The sequence below is a fragment of the Strongyloides ratti genome, assembly GCF_001040885.1.
Source record: "Strongyloides ratti genome assembly S_ratti_ED321, chromosome : 2".
Lineage (NCBI taxonomy): Eukaryota > Metazoa > Nematoda > Chromadorea > Rhabditida > Strongyloididae > Strongyloides > Strongyloides ratti.
This window is the reverse complement of record NC_037308.1, coordinates 13,564,082-13,586,031: the sequence shown is the minus strand read 5'-3', so window position 1 is coordinate 13,586,031 and position 21,950 is coordinate 13,564,082. Positions and strand designations below refer to the sequence as shown.

The following is a 21,950-nucleotide window of genomic DNA, read 5'->3' as shown; positions in this document are numbered from 1 at the left end:
GAGATGTTATTATCTTATAAATGACTTTCTTAATTTATGGTTAGAGTTATGAAAACAAATAGTTATTATGTTGTTATAAATTTTATTTAAAAAAGAATTAAACTAGTTGTATGGTTTGTTGTATTTTTATAATATAAACAGATTGACTAAAGATTAACAGTTTTTAATTAACTTTTGAAGAACTACTTAAAAAGGTGTCAATTTTGAAGTATTCCTATATCATCAATGATGATATTGAAAATAATTGTTGAGTGTATGAAAATAATTTCTGTTCATTCTTTTGTTATACTTTAGATATATAGATAACTCTTATACAATAATCTTCATTAATGTAGAAGAAGTGTCTTCTGTTAACCTTTCTTGTCCTTTGACACCTGTTTCACCAGTTGCTATAACTTCATACATATCTTCTATCTATAAGTTAATTTTTTTTTATGTCTATATAGACTTCCAACTGTGATAAAACCATCATCTCTTGAATAAACAGTACCTATATATATATACATATACTTTGCCTTAAACTCATACATTTGTCAATTGATTATATGGATGTTATTACACAACCGACAACTTAATATTTCAATGAATGGCAAAATGATATTACGTAAGAATTAAATTGTAGTTCAAGTACTTAACACCTTCATACAAACCAGTTATTATTGTAACACATCACTATCCTATAATCCTTTTAAGAAGTTATTTTTTTTTTTTTAATATATATATACACATTGTTATGAAAAGAATAATAATATCCAATAAAGTTATAAAATTAAGTGCTAATAAGTTTAAACATTCCATGTTTCGTATAGTAAATCTACTTTAAGCTGTGACTTGTTTCATAACATCTGTTTATAAGAAGGATTAAATAGTAGCTGGAGGTTTTTGATTCATTTTTAAAATACCAAAAATCTTTTATCTCATCATCATCTTCTTCTTTTTATTTCTTGTATATTATAAGATAATAATTAGTAAAAAAAGGATTACACAATAACTTTCCTAATTACTAAGTAACTTAAAAATTATGGAAGAAAGTTAATTATAAATTATCAAACGTATTTTATACATCTATAATTAGATAAAGATTTTATTAATTGTTAAAACATTAACTAATACACATATTATTTTTTTTTACATTATAATAATATAAAAAAAATATTTAAAAAAAAGAATTTTTTTTTTTTAAATATAAATAAATAATTAATAAAGTTATAATCATGAATAAGGATAAGCTTTTGTATAAATATAAATAAAGGTTAAATGTCAATAATAAATACCACATAATATAATAATAAAGTTATTTAAAATTATTTATTAAGCCATGGAGTTTGTGAATAAAGTGAAAATGCTGAAAATGGTAATTGTGGTGGATTTTTTAATGAAAGATCAGTATTTAAGAATGAAAATAAAAATGGATTTGGTTGAATACCAGAAAATGGATGTGGTAATGTTGACATTGGTAATAATGCTCCTGGTGGAATTTGTGGTAAACTTTGTTGTATAGTTGATGGTTTATTTTTATTATTATTTAATGGTGAAATACTTTTTTCAATTTCTTGTATTTTATCTTCTATTTTTGGATCTGTTTTAATAATTGTATTTACTTTTATTTGATGATTCTCTAGTTGTTTTTTTAATTCTTGATTATGTTTCTCCATCTCTTTTATATGTGTTTTCATTTGTTTTATACTAAAAAGAAAATAATTTTATATATTTTTTCTTGTATTTTATAACTATTAAACTTACTATGATGTTGCCATAATAAGAGTATTTATTTTACTCATTTTTCTAGAATTAGCATTTTGAGAATATGGTAAACTTTGCCTTAAATCTTCCATAGCATTATTTAAATCATGCATTCTTTTTCTTTCTCTTGAATTTATACATGTTCTCATTAACAATTGATCCTTAAAAAAATTATTAAAAAAAATATTTATATATTAAATATAAAGTTACCGTTTCCTCAACTTCAGCAATTTTTTCTTTAATTTTTTCTTTATCATTTCTTTTTCTTCTTCTAACATATGGTTCAAAATCTTCCATTAAATATTGTATAGATAAATTATTTGGTAAATTTCCTTTTTCTTCCTCACTACTATGAGATTTTGGAGAGGAAGAAGTTTCAGAGGATGTAGAATTACAAATACTCATAATAATAATGAATCAAAAAATACAATATGTTGAGTATAAGTAACTTCTTACTTTTCCTAATCTTTTTTTCTGAAAACCGTATGTAAAAATTGTAGGCGTGGTTAATTTTTACCTCCATATGTTGACTTTAACTCGTTAATTCTTTTTGATTCACTACACAGTAGTTAACAACTTACAATAACAAAAAAAAAGGAGGTGGATTGATAGGAGAATTAAGTATCAATTATTACGTCTTTTAATCTTCTTAAAGATGTTTAAAAGTTAAATAAATTAGGCGTTAAATAGAAATGATCAAAAATTGAGTAATGTGATTGTTGAATAAAGTTTTATTACATTTTAATTGTTATTGTAATATACAAATATATATACCATTAATGAATTTATATATACATATCTCATGCTGACTTTTAAACAATTTTTTTTTTCAGGGGTACTTCAAAAGAAAATGTAACATTTGACTATGAAAAAAGAATGATTGAAGGATGGGATGATGGTGAAACAATTTTAAATTCAATTGTAAATAAAGTTGGTTCTATAAAAGGAAAACAATTACCAACAATGATTTTATGTAAAAAATTAAATGAAAGTATTTGTATTATATCAGAGTAAGTTTTAAATAACATTAATAAGGAAAGATATTATTATTGGATATTTAATAAGATAAGATGATTTAAAACAACCTCATTAAGAAACTTCTTTATTTAATGAGACATATGAATAAATAATTGCTATCTTTTTTATTACCACCATTTATAAAAAGGTGATTGGAAAGAGATATTATAAATAGTTTATGTTAATCAACTATTTAACAATTTTTTTTTTGTTGTTGTATACTTTTTAATTTACATTTTATTATTATTTAGAGAAAGTAGCCAATTTACGGTGACCGTATTCAATTCATATCATGATGATAGAAATATCTTTGTTCGAGTGCCCATAAATCATAATAGTGTTAAGGTACTTGATGACAATGGTAATATCGTTCAAAATCAAGTACTGGAAACTTTTAAAACTTCACAATTAAATGGAAATAATAAATTTGAAGTTATATTTGAAATTAAATTTAAAGGTATTGGATTTATTACATATTTTATCCAATATAATAATAATAAAATTAAAAAAATATCAAAAAATAATAATGAAAAAAATTTACTTGAAAATGATAATTTTAAAATTACATTTGATGATAATGGTTATATACAAAATATTACAAATAAACAATTAAATATAACATTTCCTTTTAATATAACATATTCTTATTATATTGGATGTGGAAAGAATGATTTTCAACCGTCTGGTGCTTATATCTTTTCACCAATAAACTCAACTACAGTATCTTTTAATATGACAATTAATACAACAACTTTAATCGGTCCATTTGTAAATGAGACACGCCAACAAATATCACCTTGGGTATCACATTCTATTCGTCTTTATAAAAATGTTCCATATATTGAAATTCAATGGACAGTTGGTCCAATTCCAAAAGAAAAATTTGATCCAATTGGTAAAGAATTAATTATACGCTACACGACTACTCTCCAAAATAATGGTCAATTCATAACTGATTCAAATGGAAGGCAATCAATGTCTCGTAAAACTAATTATGCACCGGATTATACTTATAAAAACACAGATCCAATAACTGCAAATTATTATCCAATTACTAATAAAGTTTCTATTAATGATGATAAATATCTATTTTCTGTTCTTGTTGATAGAGCACAAGGAGTTGGTGGCTTAAAAGATGGTGAATTAGAAATTATGTTACATAGAAGAGCTTTTCATGATGATTATTTAGGTGTTGAGGAACCATTAGATGAATTAGGTGAAGATGGTAAAGGATTAATTGCTAGAGGTATACATAGAATTTATATTGGAGATAAAAATTTATTAACAACTAAAATAAGAGATGATTCAATTTCATTTTTTAAAGAACCTATTATAATGTTTTCAAAAATTAATAATATAACAATTAATGAATATAAAGATAACTTTATAACAAATTATAAATTTTTAGAACCATCATTACCAAAAGGTATAAATATTTTGTCAATTGAATCACTTAATGATATCTCAAGTGAATGGTTATTTAGATTAGAACAAATTTATGAAGGAGATGAGATGGGTGTAAAATCTCAACCAATTACAGTAGATTTTGATAAAATATTTTCTCCATTTAAAATTGAACGTATCATTGAAACTGATATTCAAGGTATTGAAGAAAAAAATGATACAAATAAGAAAAATATGTTAAAAAATAACAAAATTTATATGAAAAAAGGTAAAAAATTATACATGAATAAATTAGAAAATGAAGTTAGCGTTCTTCCAATGGAAATAAGAACATTTAAAATATATTTAAAAAATTAATATTTTTTTTATTTTCAAAATATATTTATATAAATCATTCTTTTTCTAAATATTTTTGTATAATTAAATTTTTTTTAATTACAATTTATACTGCATCATCTGGAAGATTTTCTTCCTCGTTTTCCATTCCAGGAAGGCAACCTAATTTTCCAAATGCTGGTACTTTATGATTAAAATAATGTCTATGATCTTCAGCATATACTTTGAATTTTGCAATATCAAATTTATATTGATCACTACATTCAAAATCTTCATTTTTTGGTGTTCCTGTACATTCAACAAAAGTGTCACCCTCACCCATTCCATTAGGATACCATATCTCTGTACCATGATGATAAGGTTCATCAAGTAATGTAGGATCACATGGTTGACTACTTTTTCCAAAAAATTTCTTTAACAATGATGATTCAGCCTCTTTACCACATGGTGGTAAATGTGGAACAACATCAAGTGCATGAACAATCCTCCAACTATTTGGTATTAATTCATCAAATTTAAATGCAAAACTAGCAGAACCAACTCTAGGTTCTCCAAAAGTATAAAGAAATATATCACTACTATTTCTAATATTTTCTAATTGTATTCTAATAGCACATAATGCTGCTAATGCTCCACCAAGTGAATGACCCGTAACATAAACTTTATAATCTTTATATTTATTATCTTGAAATATTTCATTAATAGAATTCCACAAAACATTATGTGCCTGGAAGAAATATCTATTAACAAGACCAATATTAAAGAAATCTTTTCCATCAATAAGTGTTGCAATGCCTTCTCTTATCAATTGATCTGTTGTTTTTGTTCCCCGAAATACAATAGTAATTTCTTTATTTTCATTACTTATAACAGAATAATATGTACAAACATTATTTCCTTTATCACAAATAGCTGTTTCATTATTAAAAATTTCATAAACACCATTATCTTTAAATGCTCTAAAAAAAATAACAATAATTGATAAACTTTATAATAAATAAATTACTCATTAATACATGATGTAGGGTCATTAGAATAAGCTCCAGCAGATAATCTTAATAATCTTTTAGCAATATCTTGATTATATCCAGTAACTAACTTTTTATTAGATGTTTGGGAGTAACAAATAATAGAATATAAAATAAGTAATAAAACGTTTTTAAAAAAATACATTTTTTAATTACGTTTGAATTACCAAAGTTAAATTTACAAAATTTTATAAAAATATTTAAATATATATACAAAAAAAAATATGAAAGTTTTTAATTAAATATTTATTTAAGATTAACAAATATATGTTTGTCATCGTAAGTATTATATAAATAAAACAATTACAAACTTTTAATTTGTGTTGTCATTTTAAGGATTATTATTTCTAGAAATTTGACAATTTCTTATTGTTATAACTATAAAAAAAAACTAATTTTTGATTACTCATAGATAATAAAGTATGCTTTATATTTTACTATCTTAAGAATATTTTATATTAATTATATATTCAAATTTTGTTAAAAAAAAAGTAAAAAAATGACAAATTTAATGAAAAAGTTTTATTTAAATTTATTTATAGTAACTGAAAGAGATAAACTTTCATATTAATATAAAAACTTTTTTTTTTTTAAAAATATTTGTTCTATTAAACATCAATCAATTAAATTAATTTTCGATATTGGGGTTGAATTTTTGTAGTAATAATAGTTTTATTTGATCGTGAACTAATATTAGGTGGTTCATGGCTAGTTTGTAAATTACTAGAAAAATAGTTAAAAACATTGTTTAATTTATTAAAACCAATAAATATAAAAAATCGTATTCTAATATCTTTACTTAATACAAGTAAAGCATAAGGTGAAAAAAAAACCATTATAGTTTCAGCAAGGACAAATAATGTTAAACAATTGAATGCTAATGAATCAAAGTTATATCTAAATGCAGCAACAATTATAGTTTCCAAAACTGCTATCATACCAAAAAATAAAAAATGCATAAAAGCATACTTTGCCATGGCTAAATCTATGCTATTATCAGAATTACTACTATTTTGCATATTAATTCTATTATTTTTAAATTCTTTTTTTATTGTTTTTACAAGTAAAATATTTAATATTCCATTAGTTAATAATGAAAAAATATGAAACAATATAGTTGTTGTCCAAATTGAATTATTAACATCATTATCAACAAAATTTTGTGTTAGCCTTCCTGTAGATGGATCACTAATAAAATTAACTTTAGAGTGACAAAAAATAATAAATATTGGTAGAACAACTCCAATTGGCCATATAGTAAAAATGAATAATCTCCAACCACTCCAAAATTCTTTGTACTTTGTTGGAAATTTTATTGCATAATATCTGTTACATGTTAATGTTATTCCAGAAAGTGAAATAACAATAACTTGGCATAATGAATATGTATAACACACACCAGCAATAGAACTATATGATAAAATATTTATATAAAAATAATCAAAAAATCCAAATTGTGGAATTCGAAAATTTATATATTCTTCAATGACAAATATTATATCAAGAATACCATTAAATATACAAAGTGTAAAAAATTCTTTTGATATTATTCTATCATTTTTAATTCTACATTTTATAAGAAATATTAATAGTAAAACATATATAATCCATGATATAATATCAATAGTTACAATTATACCAAAATATATTGTCAATACTATTAAAAAAAAGATTGTAAATTATTTTTAAGCAATAAATAAAACTTACTTATAGAAATAGTTCCATTTTTAAGCATTATCATTTATAATTTAGTAAAAATACTTTTATTTTTTCTTCTAAAAATAATAAAGTGAGTTTTATATAAAATGAATATAATATTAGATGATAAAAATTCTAATCATACTGTTTTTAAAGTGTATTGAAAAAAAAATAATTATAAAAAAAATAATACGTAAATAATTATGCACATTTAAAGAAAACGAAAATTAAATACATCACTTTTTATAAAAATAATAAAATAAAACTTTTCAATTAAATTATAATGAAATATCTTTTTTGCAAAAATATTAAAAAATTATATTAAAAAGTTTATGCTAAGTTACAATATAAATATTTTTTTTCTCAATAAAATTATAACAGATATTATAATAGATATTTTTAATTTTATTTATCATTATAAATCTTTCAATAAACAAAGATCATATTTATTATAAATTTTTATATCTTAGATTCATTTTATTATTTTCTTATTATCGGAAATAATTAAAATTAGTTGTCTTTAAAATTTTAAAAATTAAATTTTATTAAATCATACATTAAACAACATTATTTAATAATTAATATTTGAAAATAAAAATGATAATAAAGCATATAATTTATTTTAACGGATGTTTATTAAAAATAATTATTATAAGAAATTTCATCTTTAGACATTTGATTTTATTATTAAAAGAAGTGTTAAAAAAATTTCAAATAAAAAAATTATTTTTTGTATATATTTACATTATTTATAAGTAGATATTAACCATTTATTTTATGTATTTTCTTATATATTTTGTTGTTTTAATAATTCATAATAATATCCTTTTTTTTTAATTAATTCCATATGTTTACCTGACTCACGAACTTTACCATCTGAGACATATATTATTAAATCTGAATCTACTATACTTGATAATCGATGGCATATGGTAATACATGTCCTATTTTGTCTAGCTTTATCTAAAGCTTCTTGTACAGCTTTTTCTGATTCTGAATCTAGAGCAGATGTTGCTTCATCAAGTAACAAAATTTTTGGATCACGTACTAATGCTCTAGCTATAGCTATTCTTTGTTTTTGACCCCCTTAAAATAAATTTTTTTTTATATTATTTATAATTATACATTTTTTTTACCTGATAATTTTGAACCTTTTTCACCAACTTCTGTATCAATTCCATCTGGTAAGAGAGAAATAAAATTTTTACAATTTGCTATTTCTAATGCTTCATTAATTTTATCAATAGAAACATTTTTTAAACCAAAACATATATTTTCTTTTATTGTTCCAGAAAATAATCTTGGTTCTTGACCAACTAATGCCATTTGTTTACGAAGATGATATAATGATAATGACCTTAAATCTTTTTTATCAATTTTTATATCACCATACATTGGATCATAAAATCTTTCTAACATTGCTATTGTTGTACTTTTACCAGATCCAGAAGGACCAACAATAGCAATAGTTTGCCCTCTTTTAACCTCAAAAGATAATCCATTCATTACAAGTTGATCTTTTCTTGTTGGATAAGTAAAAATAATATTTGAAAATGTTATATCACCATTAACATTATGTTGATCACCTTCCATTAAATCACCAGTTCCACTTTTTTGTTTTATTAATTTAAAAAGTGTCTTTGCAGCTGAGTTTGCTTTTATCATTTCAGGAAAATATGTTGAGGCATTCATAATACTTACAGCACCAAGAAGCATAAATAAAAGACTTTGAAATGTTTCACTTGGTGTTTTATTACCAATATTAATAACATGAATAGCTACAGCAAACCCAGCTGTAAAAACAATATATTGAAATGTTTGTGATAAAGCAAAATTAACTGCTTCATATTTTGATTTAGAAAAATCAAGATCTTTATTTAAACTAATAGCATTAGCATATTCAGTAACAAAATATTTTGATCTTGTTAATAATTGAACTGTTTTAATATTTTCAATAGCTTCAATAGCAATTTTTCCAGCCTCATCTTTTTTAACACTTTCTATATTTTTTTTATGTATTGTATATGCTAAGTATGTTTGGGTAACTCCTAATACTATAATTAGCCCTGTTCCAAGTGTACTAACTTCCCATGAATATATAAATGACATTGCTATACATGTAATAACAGCTGACAATGCATATATTATTTGTAAAATTCTTCCATCTAATACTGAACGTATATTAGGAACATCTGTTGCTAAACGGGTAATTAATTCTCCAGGTGAGTTAATTTTTTGATCAAAAAATGATCCATCTTGATATAAAATATTTCTAAAAGCAGCTATCCTATATTTAAGTGTTATTTTTGAGGAACAATAAGAAAAAATTATTGATGATAATAATTGAAAAAGACATGTACCTACTCCAACAATACCATACCATAATATTACAAAAGCCATTTTTTTAACTAAATCTTTATCTTTAACATTTTCTAAAATTTTAAAAATATATGAAAAAAGTATAGCAACTGCTGGAAGTTCAAATCCACGAATAGCAGCAATAATAAATCCAAAAAAAATAATACAATAATATTCTGATGCATTTTTATAAATTGTTAATATATTAGCTGATTGTTCTTTTTTTCTTTCATCATTCTCATTAATAATCATTAAATTTTTAAATGCTTCAGTTGGAGTAAAACCTAAATCTGTTATACCTAATTGAGACATTTTATGATTTGATTCACCAAAACTTGAATCAAATTTTGTTCCTCTAATAAAAACTTCTCTACCACTAAGTACACTTGATCTTCTTGAAAATATTTCTTTTCTACATTTATTACAATATTTACAATCATGATTTGATGTTATTGATTTAATATCATAATTTGATGATACTTTATCATCTTTATTATTATCATCTTCATCATCATTTTCTGTTGTATCAAATTGTTGTGCTTTAACTAATTCTGAATATTTTCCACCCATAGTTATTAATTCATTATGTGTACCTTGTTCAATAATATTTCCTTTATCAAAAACAACAATTTTATCAGCATTTTTTATTGTTGATAATCTAAAAAATATTAATTAAATTTTTAATTAGTTTTTTTTTTTTTAAAAATACCTATGAGCAATAATAATTGAACTTCTTCCAATTGCAGCATTATTTAAAGCACTTTGAACAATTGATTCAGATTTTGTATCTAATGCACTTGTTGCCTCATCTAATAATAATATTTTAGGATTTCTTGCTAATGTTCTTGCAATAGCAATACGTTGTTTCATACCACCAGATAATTGTACACCACCCTCACCTATTAATGTATCATAACCATCTGGAAGTTTATCAATAAATTCTGTTGCATTAGCCATCCTACAAACTTTTATCATATCTTCTCTACTAATATTTGGATTACCCATTTGAATATTTTCAGCTAATGTTGCTGTAAATAATATTGGTTCTTGTTGAACAATACCAATAATATTTCTTAAACATTCAATATTAATATTTTTTATATCAATACCATCAATAGTTATAGAACCTTCTTCTATTTCATATAATCTTGTTAATAAACCAACAGAAGTTGATTTACCACAACCTGAATGTCCAACAAATGCTACTGTTTCACCAGGATTAATAACTATATTTATACCATTTAATATTTTATGTTCTTTTCTTGTTGGATATCTAAAATGAACATTTTTAAATTCTACTTTTCCTTCAACATTTGTAAGTATTTTTCCATTATTTGAATAACAATCTATTGGTGGTATTCTATCAATTGTTTTATATATCTCTGCTGCTGCAACACGTGCATTTAAAATAACCATAAGATGTGGTGAAATTAATCCAAGAAAGTATGCACCTAACATCATACCCATAACAACAGTAAAAATATCACCAGGTGTTTCAAATATTTCAACTTTAAGAAGATATGTTCCATATAACATACCACACCCAAGATATACAAAAAGCATTAAAAAAAATATACCACCAAATAATCCACTCCAAACACCATTAAGTATTGTATATTTAACTGTTTTTTTTAATTCATTTTTATATTTATTAATTCTTTCCTCCTGTCCATTAAAACTTTGTACAGTTTTTATAGATAAAAGAGTTTCTTCAGCAATAGCACCAGCCTGCCCAACATTAATTAATTCTTTTTTTGTTGTATTACCAATAAATTGTGACATTAATGACATTATAATACATGATAATGGTGTAACACCTAACATCATTAATGCTAATCTCCATTCATATGAAAATGCTATTATAAGAGCTGATAGATACATAAAAAATCCACGTAATAATAATCCTAATTTATCTCCTAATCCTTCTTTTATTCTATCAATATTATCATTAAGTCTTGTTGTTAAAACACCAGCTTGATTTTTATCAAACCATCCAGCATTTTGGCGTAAAATTGATGCCATATATGCTTTACGAAGCCGTCCCACAATCCTATTACATACTGTTGAGAAGCACATATATTGAATATAATTTATTGTTAAAACAAATACTCCAATACCTAATAATATATATACATTTTCATATGCAGCAATTCTGAATTCTAATGATGTTGGTGGGTAAATAATGAATGCTGATGTAAGACGTCCTGTCAAAATAGACATAACTGGTTGTGCTGCACCAGAAAATATTGTTGTTATTAAACCAATTGTTAATAATATAATATCAACAGTTTTTGCATATCGAAACTTAAGAAAGTAAAAAAAAAAAATTTATTTAGATAAATATATATAATATGATTATCCTACCAATTTAAAAATAGTAACAGGTTTAGCAGATAATTTAATTTTATTAGCATCAGGACGGCATAAAATAATATTAATAACTTTTTCTATAGTACCAGGTTCATATGTAATACCATCATCTTCAGTATCTTCATTAATAGGTGTACCTTTTCTTAAATTATAAATAATAGAATGTCCTCTATTATTATTATCCTTATTTTTTAAAGGCATTTTTATGAGAAATATGATAAAATGTTTAACAATAATGAAATAAAAAATTATGAGGTAAAAATTTTCATTTTAAATATATTATATAAAGATTAAAAATTAAAAAAACTTTATTCAAGATATAATTGTGATAAAGATAAAATCAACTTATAAAGATTATCTCTTGACTAAAAAATAGTTTTTTCTTTGTTAAATTTAACAATAAAAATTTTTAACAAAGAATTCTGATTATTGTAAAATTTAAAAAAAAAAAGTGTGATAATATTGTATTTTGATTTGTCAATGTTGTGCTTTTCATTGGTTTAAAAAAATCCTATTTCTTTTTATAAACTGTATAATTTTTGATATCAATTTTGTATACATTGAGATAGTAAATCTTTTATTTAATAGAAAAGGATAAAATTATATTTTATTGGAAAGTTAGCTTAGTTGATTTTATTTTACATGTTTCAATCAAAAATAAAAAGTATATATTTTGCTAAATTTATTTTAAATTTTGTATATATTATAAGTTGAACAAAAAAAAAAGATGCGTAATTTAAATTTATGCAAAATATTTTTACATATTTTAAAAAAAATTAATTTGATCTTTTTAATATACATATAATAACAAACGTTTTTTGATATTTTTTAAAATTTTAAAGTTATTATTATAAAAGTTATTTTATATTTTTTTTTAAATTTATAAAAATAAAAGTTTATATACCTATTGTTAAATAAAAATTGTTAAATATACAGAAAATAAATTGGATTTTATTAAAATTTAAATTACTAAAGTTTGAAATTTTTTCCAAAAGTTTTTTCAAATATATATTTAAACTTTTTTTGTCAAAACTGAAAATTTAAAGCTAAAAAAAAATTGTATAAAATATTACAGACATTATTTTAATTTGAGATAAAAAAAAAATTAGGATAATATTTTAACAAACATATTTTTTATTGTGACGACAAATTTTTTTAAATATATTTTAAATTTAAAAGCATAAACTTTGACTGATTTTGAATGTGATACTTTCAAATATTTTACATATTTTTCTTATTTATAAATATTAAAAGAAATATATGTTCATTGTATTTTTTTTTTATAAAAAATAATAGATGTATCTCATCAATTTTAATTTTCCATTATAAAAATAATATTGTTTTTATTTTGATAAAAAAAAGTCATTGTAATTTTGTATTATTTATATATACCTAAAAAAGTGTAATAATTTTTAGGTCCAATTTTAAGTAGTTAGACAGTATAAAATTGTAAATATTTATATGGAATATATAAGTAAATAGTCATTATTTTTGAAGAACAAATATGTTAAATAGTTTTTTTTATGAGAATAATTTCCTTAAATTAGAATATTTAAATTTTTATACAAATAATGAAATTCAAGAAGAATGGATTATATTTAATTTTATATATTCAAATTAGATAGTAATAAGTAGTACTATATTTGTTCAAATTTCTATATTATAAAAAAAAACCCAAGTGATTGGTTATTTGTTAAATAGAAAATTTATTTGATTTAAAGTTTTTACTAAAGCACTTAACTGTGATATTGTCTTAATATTTAAAGATGCTAAGTAAACGGATAAAATAATATGATTATTTATATAACACATATACAAAATAAAATAGTCAATATAAATTAAAAAAATTAATTTTATAAATAGTCGTTTTTTATGACTTTGAAAATATTTTCAAATCATTTAAAATTGACTATTTTTATAAATTTTTTTTTTGATATCAATATACACATATTATCTTTTATTATTTCATAAATGTGCCATTTTTTTTTTAAATATAATAACCAATTTTATTCATTTATTCATTATAAATAAACATTATTTTTAAATAAAATGATAATAATAGTGGTAAAATGTTCAAAAATTGTTAAATTGATATGATATTTATTTTTAAAAAATAAAATATACTAAATTATTTCATTTTTTTTTCTCTTTAAAAAAAATGTTCAATTATCTCAGAATCAATTAATTTTTATTAGTACCTATCTATTATTTTTATTTCTATTTTTTTATCTTTATAAAATAAAAAAAAATATTCATTTTATATTAGTTTATTTTTTCTTTATTTTTAAAAATAAAATTTTAATTACTTATAAATTTTAAAATATTATTTTGTTTATATTTAAAGAGATTTCTAATTTTAATTATCTATTAAAAAAAATATTTTACATAATTTCCTTGACAAATTTAAATAAAAAAAAATACACTAATAAATATATATTTTTTTTTTCTAAAAATATTTTTATCTTAAATAATTTTGATTTTAAATTAAAAATTAAGTAAAAATTTTTGTTTTGACTTAATATATTAGTAGGGATATTATTGTCAATTCTATACTGACAACAAAAATATTAATATTCACAAAAAATAAAGGTTGTAGTAGTTTCAATGACGAAATTTGATATATAAATATATAAATATATATATATATATATATATTAATAGACAAAATGATTATATTTTTTTGTTAAAAAAATTGTCTTTGTAAATATTCTTCTATCTAATAATAAATGTATTTTTGACAACAATTTAAAATATATTCTTGTGATTTAAAAAACAAATTATTTTATTTTAAAGTATTGTTATACTTTTTTGAAACATTTGTAGTATAGATAATTTATTTAAATTCATTCTTATAATTTTTTTTTTTTAAATTAAAAAGTGTATCTTACATTATAATTTCTAGTTATAATTAATAATTTTCTTGATATTATAAACATGGTTTAAGAAGTAAAAAAACATAAAGTTTAAATGTTTCAAATGATGCTTTAATTTTCTTTTTTTTCATTTGTTTTGTTCTAAGCATTCTTGATAACTAATGAGAAAATGCAAGTTTTAAGATAAAATGTGGTTATGCAAGTATAGATAAACTTAAATGATTCTTTAACAAAGAAAAAAAAAGAAAATATATTTTTTATTTTTTTATATTTACTATTTAGAAATATTTTTTATTCTTGAAAAGTTTTACTAATAACGCATGATTAATTAATTTCAACTTTTCGGTATAAATTTATTTTTTTTATTATTGTTAATAATCATAACATTAAACTTCAATTTAATTGTTAATCTTTGAAATTGTATTAAAATGTTAAATGATTAATTAAAAAGAAAATTTTTATAAGAAAAATATTTTAAAACATATTGTATAATTTTTTATTTATGTATGTATAATTTTTTCATAAATGTTTTTTTTTTCTATATATCTTACACAATTATATATAAAATTTTTACCAAAAACATTAATACTTATTAATAAAGCTCATTATACATTTTCTACCATAAATAATCGTAAAAAAAAAGAAAGAATTTTTTTTAATTCTATTTTTAAAGTTTATAAACTTCTAATAAATTAGGAAAATACTTTTATAAAGTATAATTATATGAACCGTTCATTTTTAAAAAGTAGAATATATATATGCTTTTACATATTTATTACATTTATGGTAGTTAATTTTATGAAGCTTTAAGTTAATGAATACTTTTAATGATATATTTAATGTTGTTATATTTTATTCCTAAAAAGATAAAATATTAAAATTTTTTGCTAAAAAACTTTATTTCCTTGGTGATTAGAGTATCATTATGGCGGTCCTTTATCAAAAAGATTTCCTGAATATTTGAATTTTTTTTATTTCTTTTATAAAACATCATAGTATTATTTAAAAATAAAAATTTCCTTTAACACCTATTTTTATTATAAGTTTTTTTTTTTGATATGATACTATTTAGTATACTACTATTATCAATCTTTAAATTGTATTGATGACAAAAGAATTTATTTATTAACATTCAATACTATTTTTATAAATTAATTTGTATGATTAAATTATATGTGCAAAAAATATTTATTCAATGTCAATGTACTTTATCATATTTTTTACTAATTGTTATATTATAATAATAATCTTTCCCTAAAACTTTTGCTAGTTAAATTTTTTTTAAACTTTTGTTTTATTAAATATAATAATGATAATTCAAATTAATATTATTTCTATGTACCTACTTATTTAAAAAAAAATAAAAAAAAAAAACATAACATACATACGCGTTATTTTGTTGTATTTATATATTGGAACATTCGCTATATTCGAAAAAAAAAATATGTTTTGACAGATGTGTTATATAATATTTATGGGACATTTTTAATTTAAAAAATTACAAAAAAGACGATCTCTCTAAATAAATGTATTTTTACACAAAAAGCTATAAATAGTTAATGGTAATTACATAATTAATTAACTTTTTTTTAAAGCCACTTGGAAAAAAAAGATTCATTACACGGGTAATTAAATTTTAAGAAATACTTATTTTTATTATTATTAAGAGGATACTCATTATCTTTCAAGAAATATTAACACTTCTTACATCATTTTCGTCAAAAAAAAACGTTTTTTTTTTTGTTTTTTATTATTTAATACTGATTGAATATAGAGTAAAATAAGTATATTAACTAATAACATTTGATAAAAAAAAAGGTAAATAGTCTATAAAATATATTATTTTCTCATCTTACTCATCATAATATGAATAAATATTTTATAATTTATCTTTATTTATCAATTATCATAGAATAAATAATACTATTTTTTTTTTGTTCTAATTATTTTATATATGTTTTTTGTATAAAAATATAACATTTTTAAAGGTACATTTTTTTTTTGTTTTTGAAAGTGTTTTAGATGAACAAAAAGAGAAAAAGAAGTAATCTAATATCTTTATATAGTACAAATTTCTTAATATCTTGACAATTTATTATTTTTTTATTTGATAATTTTAAGATGATAAATTCTTTTGGACTAAGAATAGCTTTTTATAAAAAAAAAAGAGAAGAAATTAAATATTTTTAAAACTTTTTATAAATGTTGTTTTTTTTTTTGATGAATTTTATATAATTCTTTTCACTAAAAAATTTTGCATTAAAAAAACACTAAAAACATTTATTTTTTTATATTCCATTTTTTTAATTTTTTTTTTGATGTCCATTAACTTAACCTAAATTAAACTTTTTTGTTGTTTAACCTTTCACTGTTATTAGAAAGTGTTTGACCTTCATGCATCCAAAAAATTTTCTATAAAGTACTATTGAAGTTTTTATCATACCTATTTTTAACAATTTATAATTATGTGTACATATATTTTTTTTATTGTTATGTATTTTGGTTTGAACAATTTTTAATTTTAAAGTATTTTTAACAATAGCTACTTTTTATACATATAATTATAGTTTATTTTTAATGGTAATTATTAAATTAAAATTTTCAATATCATTATTTTTAAAAAAAAAAATTACCAAAAAAATTATATACTAAAAATGATACATGCAATTTATTTTATCAAATTTTAAGATATTTTATAATTTATACTTTCAAAACAAACAGTTTTTTTGAAGTGAAATAAAATATTAAGCCAAAATTAAAAATCTTTACGTACTAATTATTTATACTAAAAACAATTTATACGATTATATCTTTCAATTATGGATATTTAAAAATTTTACACATTTCAATAAGATAAATAATATATTTTAAATATTAATAAATTTTTTTTTTTTTAAATAAATTAATAATAATAGTTTAAATAAATGATAAAAATGTTAAATAAAATTTTTTAACTAGGACACCTAAGATAATTGAGAAATAGACACTAGAAGGGAAAAAATGTTTTAAAGAAGATTAAACTTTTGTTTTTTAATTCACCAGCAAATAATAATATTTACTTTTTAAGAAAATATAAATGATAATATAACAATGATGTTACATATGTACATTTAAAAAAATTTTTTCTCAAATTTTATTAAAAAATATTTTTATTATAATTTTTTTCAAAATTTAATTAGACATATTTATTATATATTTTTATGAACAAAAAAAAAAGAAATATAACAAAGATTCAGTGCATTATAAAATATTACGTTTCAAAATAATATAAAGCATTTTTTTTTATATTAATTCTTGATATGTAAAAGTAAAACTATTTTTATACGTGTACTAACAATGATTGTAAAATAAAAACTGTTAAAAGTCGATCATTATTGTTTGATAAATTTATATCAGGTGTATTTATTAAGCTGTTCATAAATATAAAAAACTAAAAATTATCATTTCCTGAGATTAAGCTACATTTTTTGATACTTGTTTTATTTAACAATTTTTTTTCTTTTAAAATAATTTTGTATATTGCAAAGATAATCTTAAGGTAAAATATATATATATATATATTTTATAATATTTCATTTTCTATTCATAATATTTAAATAAATAAAATTCATTAAATAGTTATAGATTAAAATGTATATATCATTATTATTTGATAAATAATTTTTTTTAAATTTTATTACAGGAATAAAATTTTTTTTTATCCAAATATGATTATTTATAATATTAATAAGTCTTTTTATTTAACTTATTTATGATATGTATTATTTTTATTTTTTTTTAAAAATCTTATAAATACAATATAATAGTAAATTTTTTTTTTTAAAAAACTCTTTTTTATGTTTGATACTGTTATATCGTTGTTTATATTTTTTAAGCAATAACTAATGTATCATTGTTATATCATCTTAAAATCAGATATTATTTTTACTACTAAAACTTTTTCCTAAAGTCTTTTGTAGACATTTATCATTTTAAATAATCAAGTAACTAAAAAAATTCTTTTTTTCTAACATTTAAAAAATATATCATATTTTGGTTCAAAAATTTTTATGTAATATACCTTATCAAGGGAATGTCAAAAGTTATTCTCTTGAGAAAATGAAATGAAAAATTAAAATACATTCAAACATAAATTTTTTTTTTTATATTCTGATACATTTAGTTGAATAAATGAATAAAAGAAATAAGAGATTAACGAAAAGAATAAAATAAAATAAGAAAGTTATTTTTTTTCGTATTCTTATGAAAAAGATCTTTCAACAAAATACTTTCTTGATGTTTTATAATTTTAACTATATTTTTTTTTGTTTCATTTTTTTTATTATAAATGAAGACATTATTTTTTTTAAAAAAAATTTTTTTACACCTCAGTAATTTTTTTTTCTTTTAATTATGAGAAATTGTTAAATTAAAAAAATGTTTATGAATTTATTTTTGTTTTACATGTAAAAATTGTTTAACCAATTTTATGGTTTTATTTTTTTTTTTCCTCCATAACATTAAACACCAAAATAAATATAAGTTATAAGAAGATTTTTATAATTAATTAACTTTCTTATTTGAAATAGAAAAATTTATTAAATATGACAAATTACATCATTTTTTATTATAGCAAAAAATTTTTTTATTATTACTTTTAATGAAAGAAAAGTAAGTTAATAAGAAAATAAAAAGGACAAAAAGTATGTTAATAATATTCCTGTAGTTATAGACTTTCTTTTCTATTAATAAAAAATAATTTTTTTTTTTTTAAATTTGCTTTCACATCATACAATAATATGCTAGGGTATGCTAACTAATATTAAAATAATATTTTAAAATTCTATTAAAATACGCCAAAAGGAGATATGTCTATAATTAATTTCTTACTCTTTTTTTTTCGTTTATTATAATTATAAATAATACATCATGAATGATATATAATTATAAAAATAAAATATGATTTTTATTCACTATTAGATTTTTACAATAAATATCATTTTTTTTCTTACATCATTTTCATATTTAATAAGACATTTCTATATAATTTTTTGGCACATATATTTTTGTTGAATTTTTAATATTTTATCAAAAAATTTTTTTTTCTTAGGTATTTACATAATTAATATAATATTATTTATATTATTGTATACAAGTATATTTATATTTTATTATAATTATGGAAAATGGAATAAATAATGAAACGTTACCATCTTGCAATGATTACGATGGTTTCACACCTGTCCAAACAATATTTAGACTGTTTATCTTACCATTTGTTGTGATATTTGGAATTACAGCTAACATTTTAAATATTATAGTTTTTTTAAATAAAAATGTAAGATAAAAAAATTTACTTTATTTTAATTTTATTATTGTTTAGATGAAATCACAACTTATAAATTGGTTTTTTCTAGTGTTATCGTTATCAGATATATTTGTTTTACTATCAACATTTTTTGTCTTCAGTGCACCAGTAATATTAGAAAATTCAACAGATTTTAATATTGTTAAACAATCTGCCAGAATCCTTGTAGTATGGTATCCAATTGCTCAAGCATCCCATACTTTTTCTATTTATATAACAGTTATTGTATCAATTCACAGATATTTTGGTGTGTGCCATCCATTTCTTGTATGTTTAAATATTTAATTTTAATTAATTTTAATTTTTTTTTAAGACAATGCGCCTTTCAAGACCCTCTTTTGTTCGTAATATATTAATTTTAACTTTTATTTTTGCAATTACATTTACCATTCCACGATGGCTTGAATTAAAAGTTGCTGATTGTATAAGTGAAACATTTAAAAGGTTTTTTTTTAAATATTAAAAAACTATTTTAATCTTATTTAATTTATATTTTTTTTAGTAAATCAAGAATGGTATTACCATCTAAATTGTTAGTTAATTGGTTTTATGGATTAATTTATAAAAATATTATTTCAACTATAATTATGTTTATAATACCTTTTGTTATTTTGACATTTGTTAATGTAAAAATAATTATGAGATTAAAGGCTTCAACTACGTAAGAAATATATTAAAATTTAATAAATTATATTAAAAGATCATTTACTTTATTTTTAGTTTTCGAAATGATACATCTACATATAATAACGTCCTCAGAGGTGAGGATAGTTGTAGAAGCAGTTATAGAAGAAATGCCTATGATAAAAGTAATAGAAACTCTGTAATTAGTGAATCAATGAATAATGGATTAGGTGATATAAATGCTTTGTTGGAATATAAAAAACAAAATGGAAGTAATGTAAATATATCTATTCCATCAAATTTAGATAAAAATTGCCTTTCAAGAAAAACAGGTAATAAATTAAAAATTATTATAAAAAAAAAAGAAAAAATTATATATATATATATTTTTAGATAGTAAAGATCGATCAGCATCAGCAATGCTTGTTGCAATAGTTACACTTTTTCTTATGTGTAATATATTAGCATTTATTCTTAATATGATAGAATTATTGGTTAATGTTGGTTATTACAGTTCTGTTTATACTTTTTTAGTTGAAGTATCAACTGTACTTGTAACATGTTCAAGTGCAGGAACAATAGTAATGTATATAATTTTTGGAACAAAATTTCGTAATACCCTCCTTTCTATAATATTTCCAAACTCGCAAACATATCAATTATCACAACAATCTGGTGTTCATAGTATAATAAGAAGAGAATACAAATATAAAAATAGTTTAAAAAGAAGTGACACTAGGACAAGTGTTATTAACGGAGAGAATAAAAGTATGAATAAAGAGTACCTTTCAAATGGTAAAAAAGTTAAAAAAGGAGAAATTTTATTTGGTTCACAAAATTATATAACCTGTCTTAAAATGGAAAAAAAAAGTGATGCAGTATGATTAAAGGAGAAAAAAAAGAAAAAAGTATGAATTATGGTGAAATTATAATAATAGAATAGGAAAGACATACTTCTATCAAATATAAGTTGTTTTTTTTTTAACATATTTCAACATCTACTAATAACAATTTTAAAAATTTTAAACTCATTTTCAGATATATATAGATGTGTTAATGTGTATATTTGTATAGAGGAAGAAAAAAAAAAGAAGAAAAATTATCAAAATTGATAGAATGATATATTATACGGGTGTTTTTTTTTTTATATAT

General features: G+C 20.2%; 6 protein-coding genes across 6 annotated transcripts; 2 read left to right on the top strand and 4 right to left on the bottom strand.

Moving 5' to 3' along the window:
- Positions 1-1,304: 1,304 nt before the first annotated feature.
- On the bottom strand, positions 1,305-2,148 carry SRAE_2000433200 (Myc-type, basic helix-loop-helix (bHLH) domain-containing protein; the record flags this gene model as incomplete). The annotated part of the gene is made up of 3 exons (XM_024643189.1): positions 1,305-1,686; positions 1,744-1,904; positions 1,954-2,148. 3 exons carry the CDS (start codon positions 2,146-2,148, stop codon positions 1,305-1,307), a joined length of 738 nt encoding a protein of 245 aa, XP_024508884.1.
- A 471-nt stretch (positions 2,149-2,619) lies between these two features.
- SRAE_2000433100 (Lysosomal alpha-mannosidase) lies at positions 2,620-4,521 on the top strand (the record flags this gene model as incomplete). Its single annotated transcript, XM_024643188.1, has 2 exons — positions 2,620-2,753; positions 3,012-4,521. The coding sequence occupies 2 exons, from the start codon at positions 2,620-2,622 to the stop codon at positions 4,519-4,521; spliced, it is 1,644 nt and encodes a 547-aa protein (XP_024508883.1).
- Positions 4,522-4,606: 85 nt separating this feature from the next.
- SRAE_2000433000 (Lipase, class 3 family-containing protein) lies at positions 4,607-5,673 on the bottom strand (the record flags this gene model as incomplete). Its single annotated transcript, XM_024643187.1, has 3 exons — positions 4,607-5,459; positions 5,507-5,554; positions 5,600-5,673. 3 exons carry the CDS (start codon positions 5,671-5,673, stop codon positions 4,607-4,609), a joined length of 975 nt encoding a protein of 324 aa, XP_024508882.1.
- Positions 5,674-6,151: 478 nt separating this feature from the next.
- Positions 6,152-7,263, bottom strand: SRAE_2000432900 (7TM GPCR, serpentine receptor class v (Srv) family-containing protein; the record flags this gene model as incomplete). Its single annotated transcript, XM_024643186.1, has 2 exons — positions 6,152-7,185; positions 7,236-7,263. The coding sequence occupies 2 exons, from the start codon at positions 7,261-7,263 to the stop codon at positions 6,152-6,154; spliced, it is 1,062 nt and encodes a 353-aa protein (XP_024508881.1).
- A 750-nt stretch (positions 7,264-8,013) lies between these two features.
- Positions 8,014-12,155, bottom strand: SRAE_2000432800 (LP14331p; the record flags this gene model as incomplete). Its single annotated transcript, XM_024643184.1, has 4 exons — positions 8,014-8,312; positions 8,363-10,242; positions 10,294-11,888; positions 11,949-12,155. 4 exons carry the CDS (start codon positions 12,153-12,155, stop codon positions 8,014-8,016), a joined length of 3,981 nt encoding a protein of 1,326 aa, XP_024508880.1.
- Positions 12,156-19,985: 7,830 nt separating this feature from the next.
- SRAE_2000432700 (FMRFamide receptor) lies at positions 19,986-21,682 on the top strand (the record flags this gene model as incomplete). The annotated part of the gene is made up of 6 exons (XM_024643183.1): positions 19,986-20,144; positions 20,190-20,441; positions 20,488-20,618; positions 20,677-20,835; positions 20,895-21,130; positions 21,192-21,682. 6 exons carry the CDS (start codon positions 19,986-19,988, stop codon positions 21,680-21,682), a joined length of 1,428 nt encoding a protein of 475 aa, XP_024508879.1.
- Between the last annotated feature and the right edge of the window lie 268 nt (positions 21,683-21,950).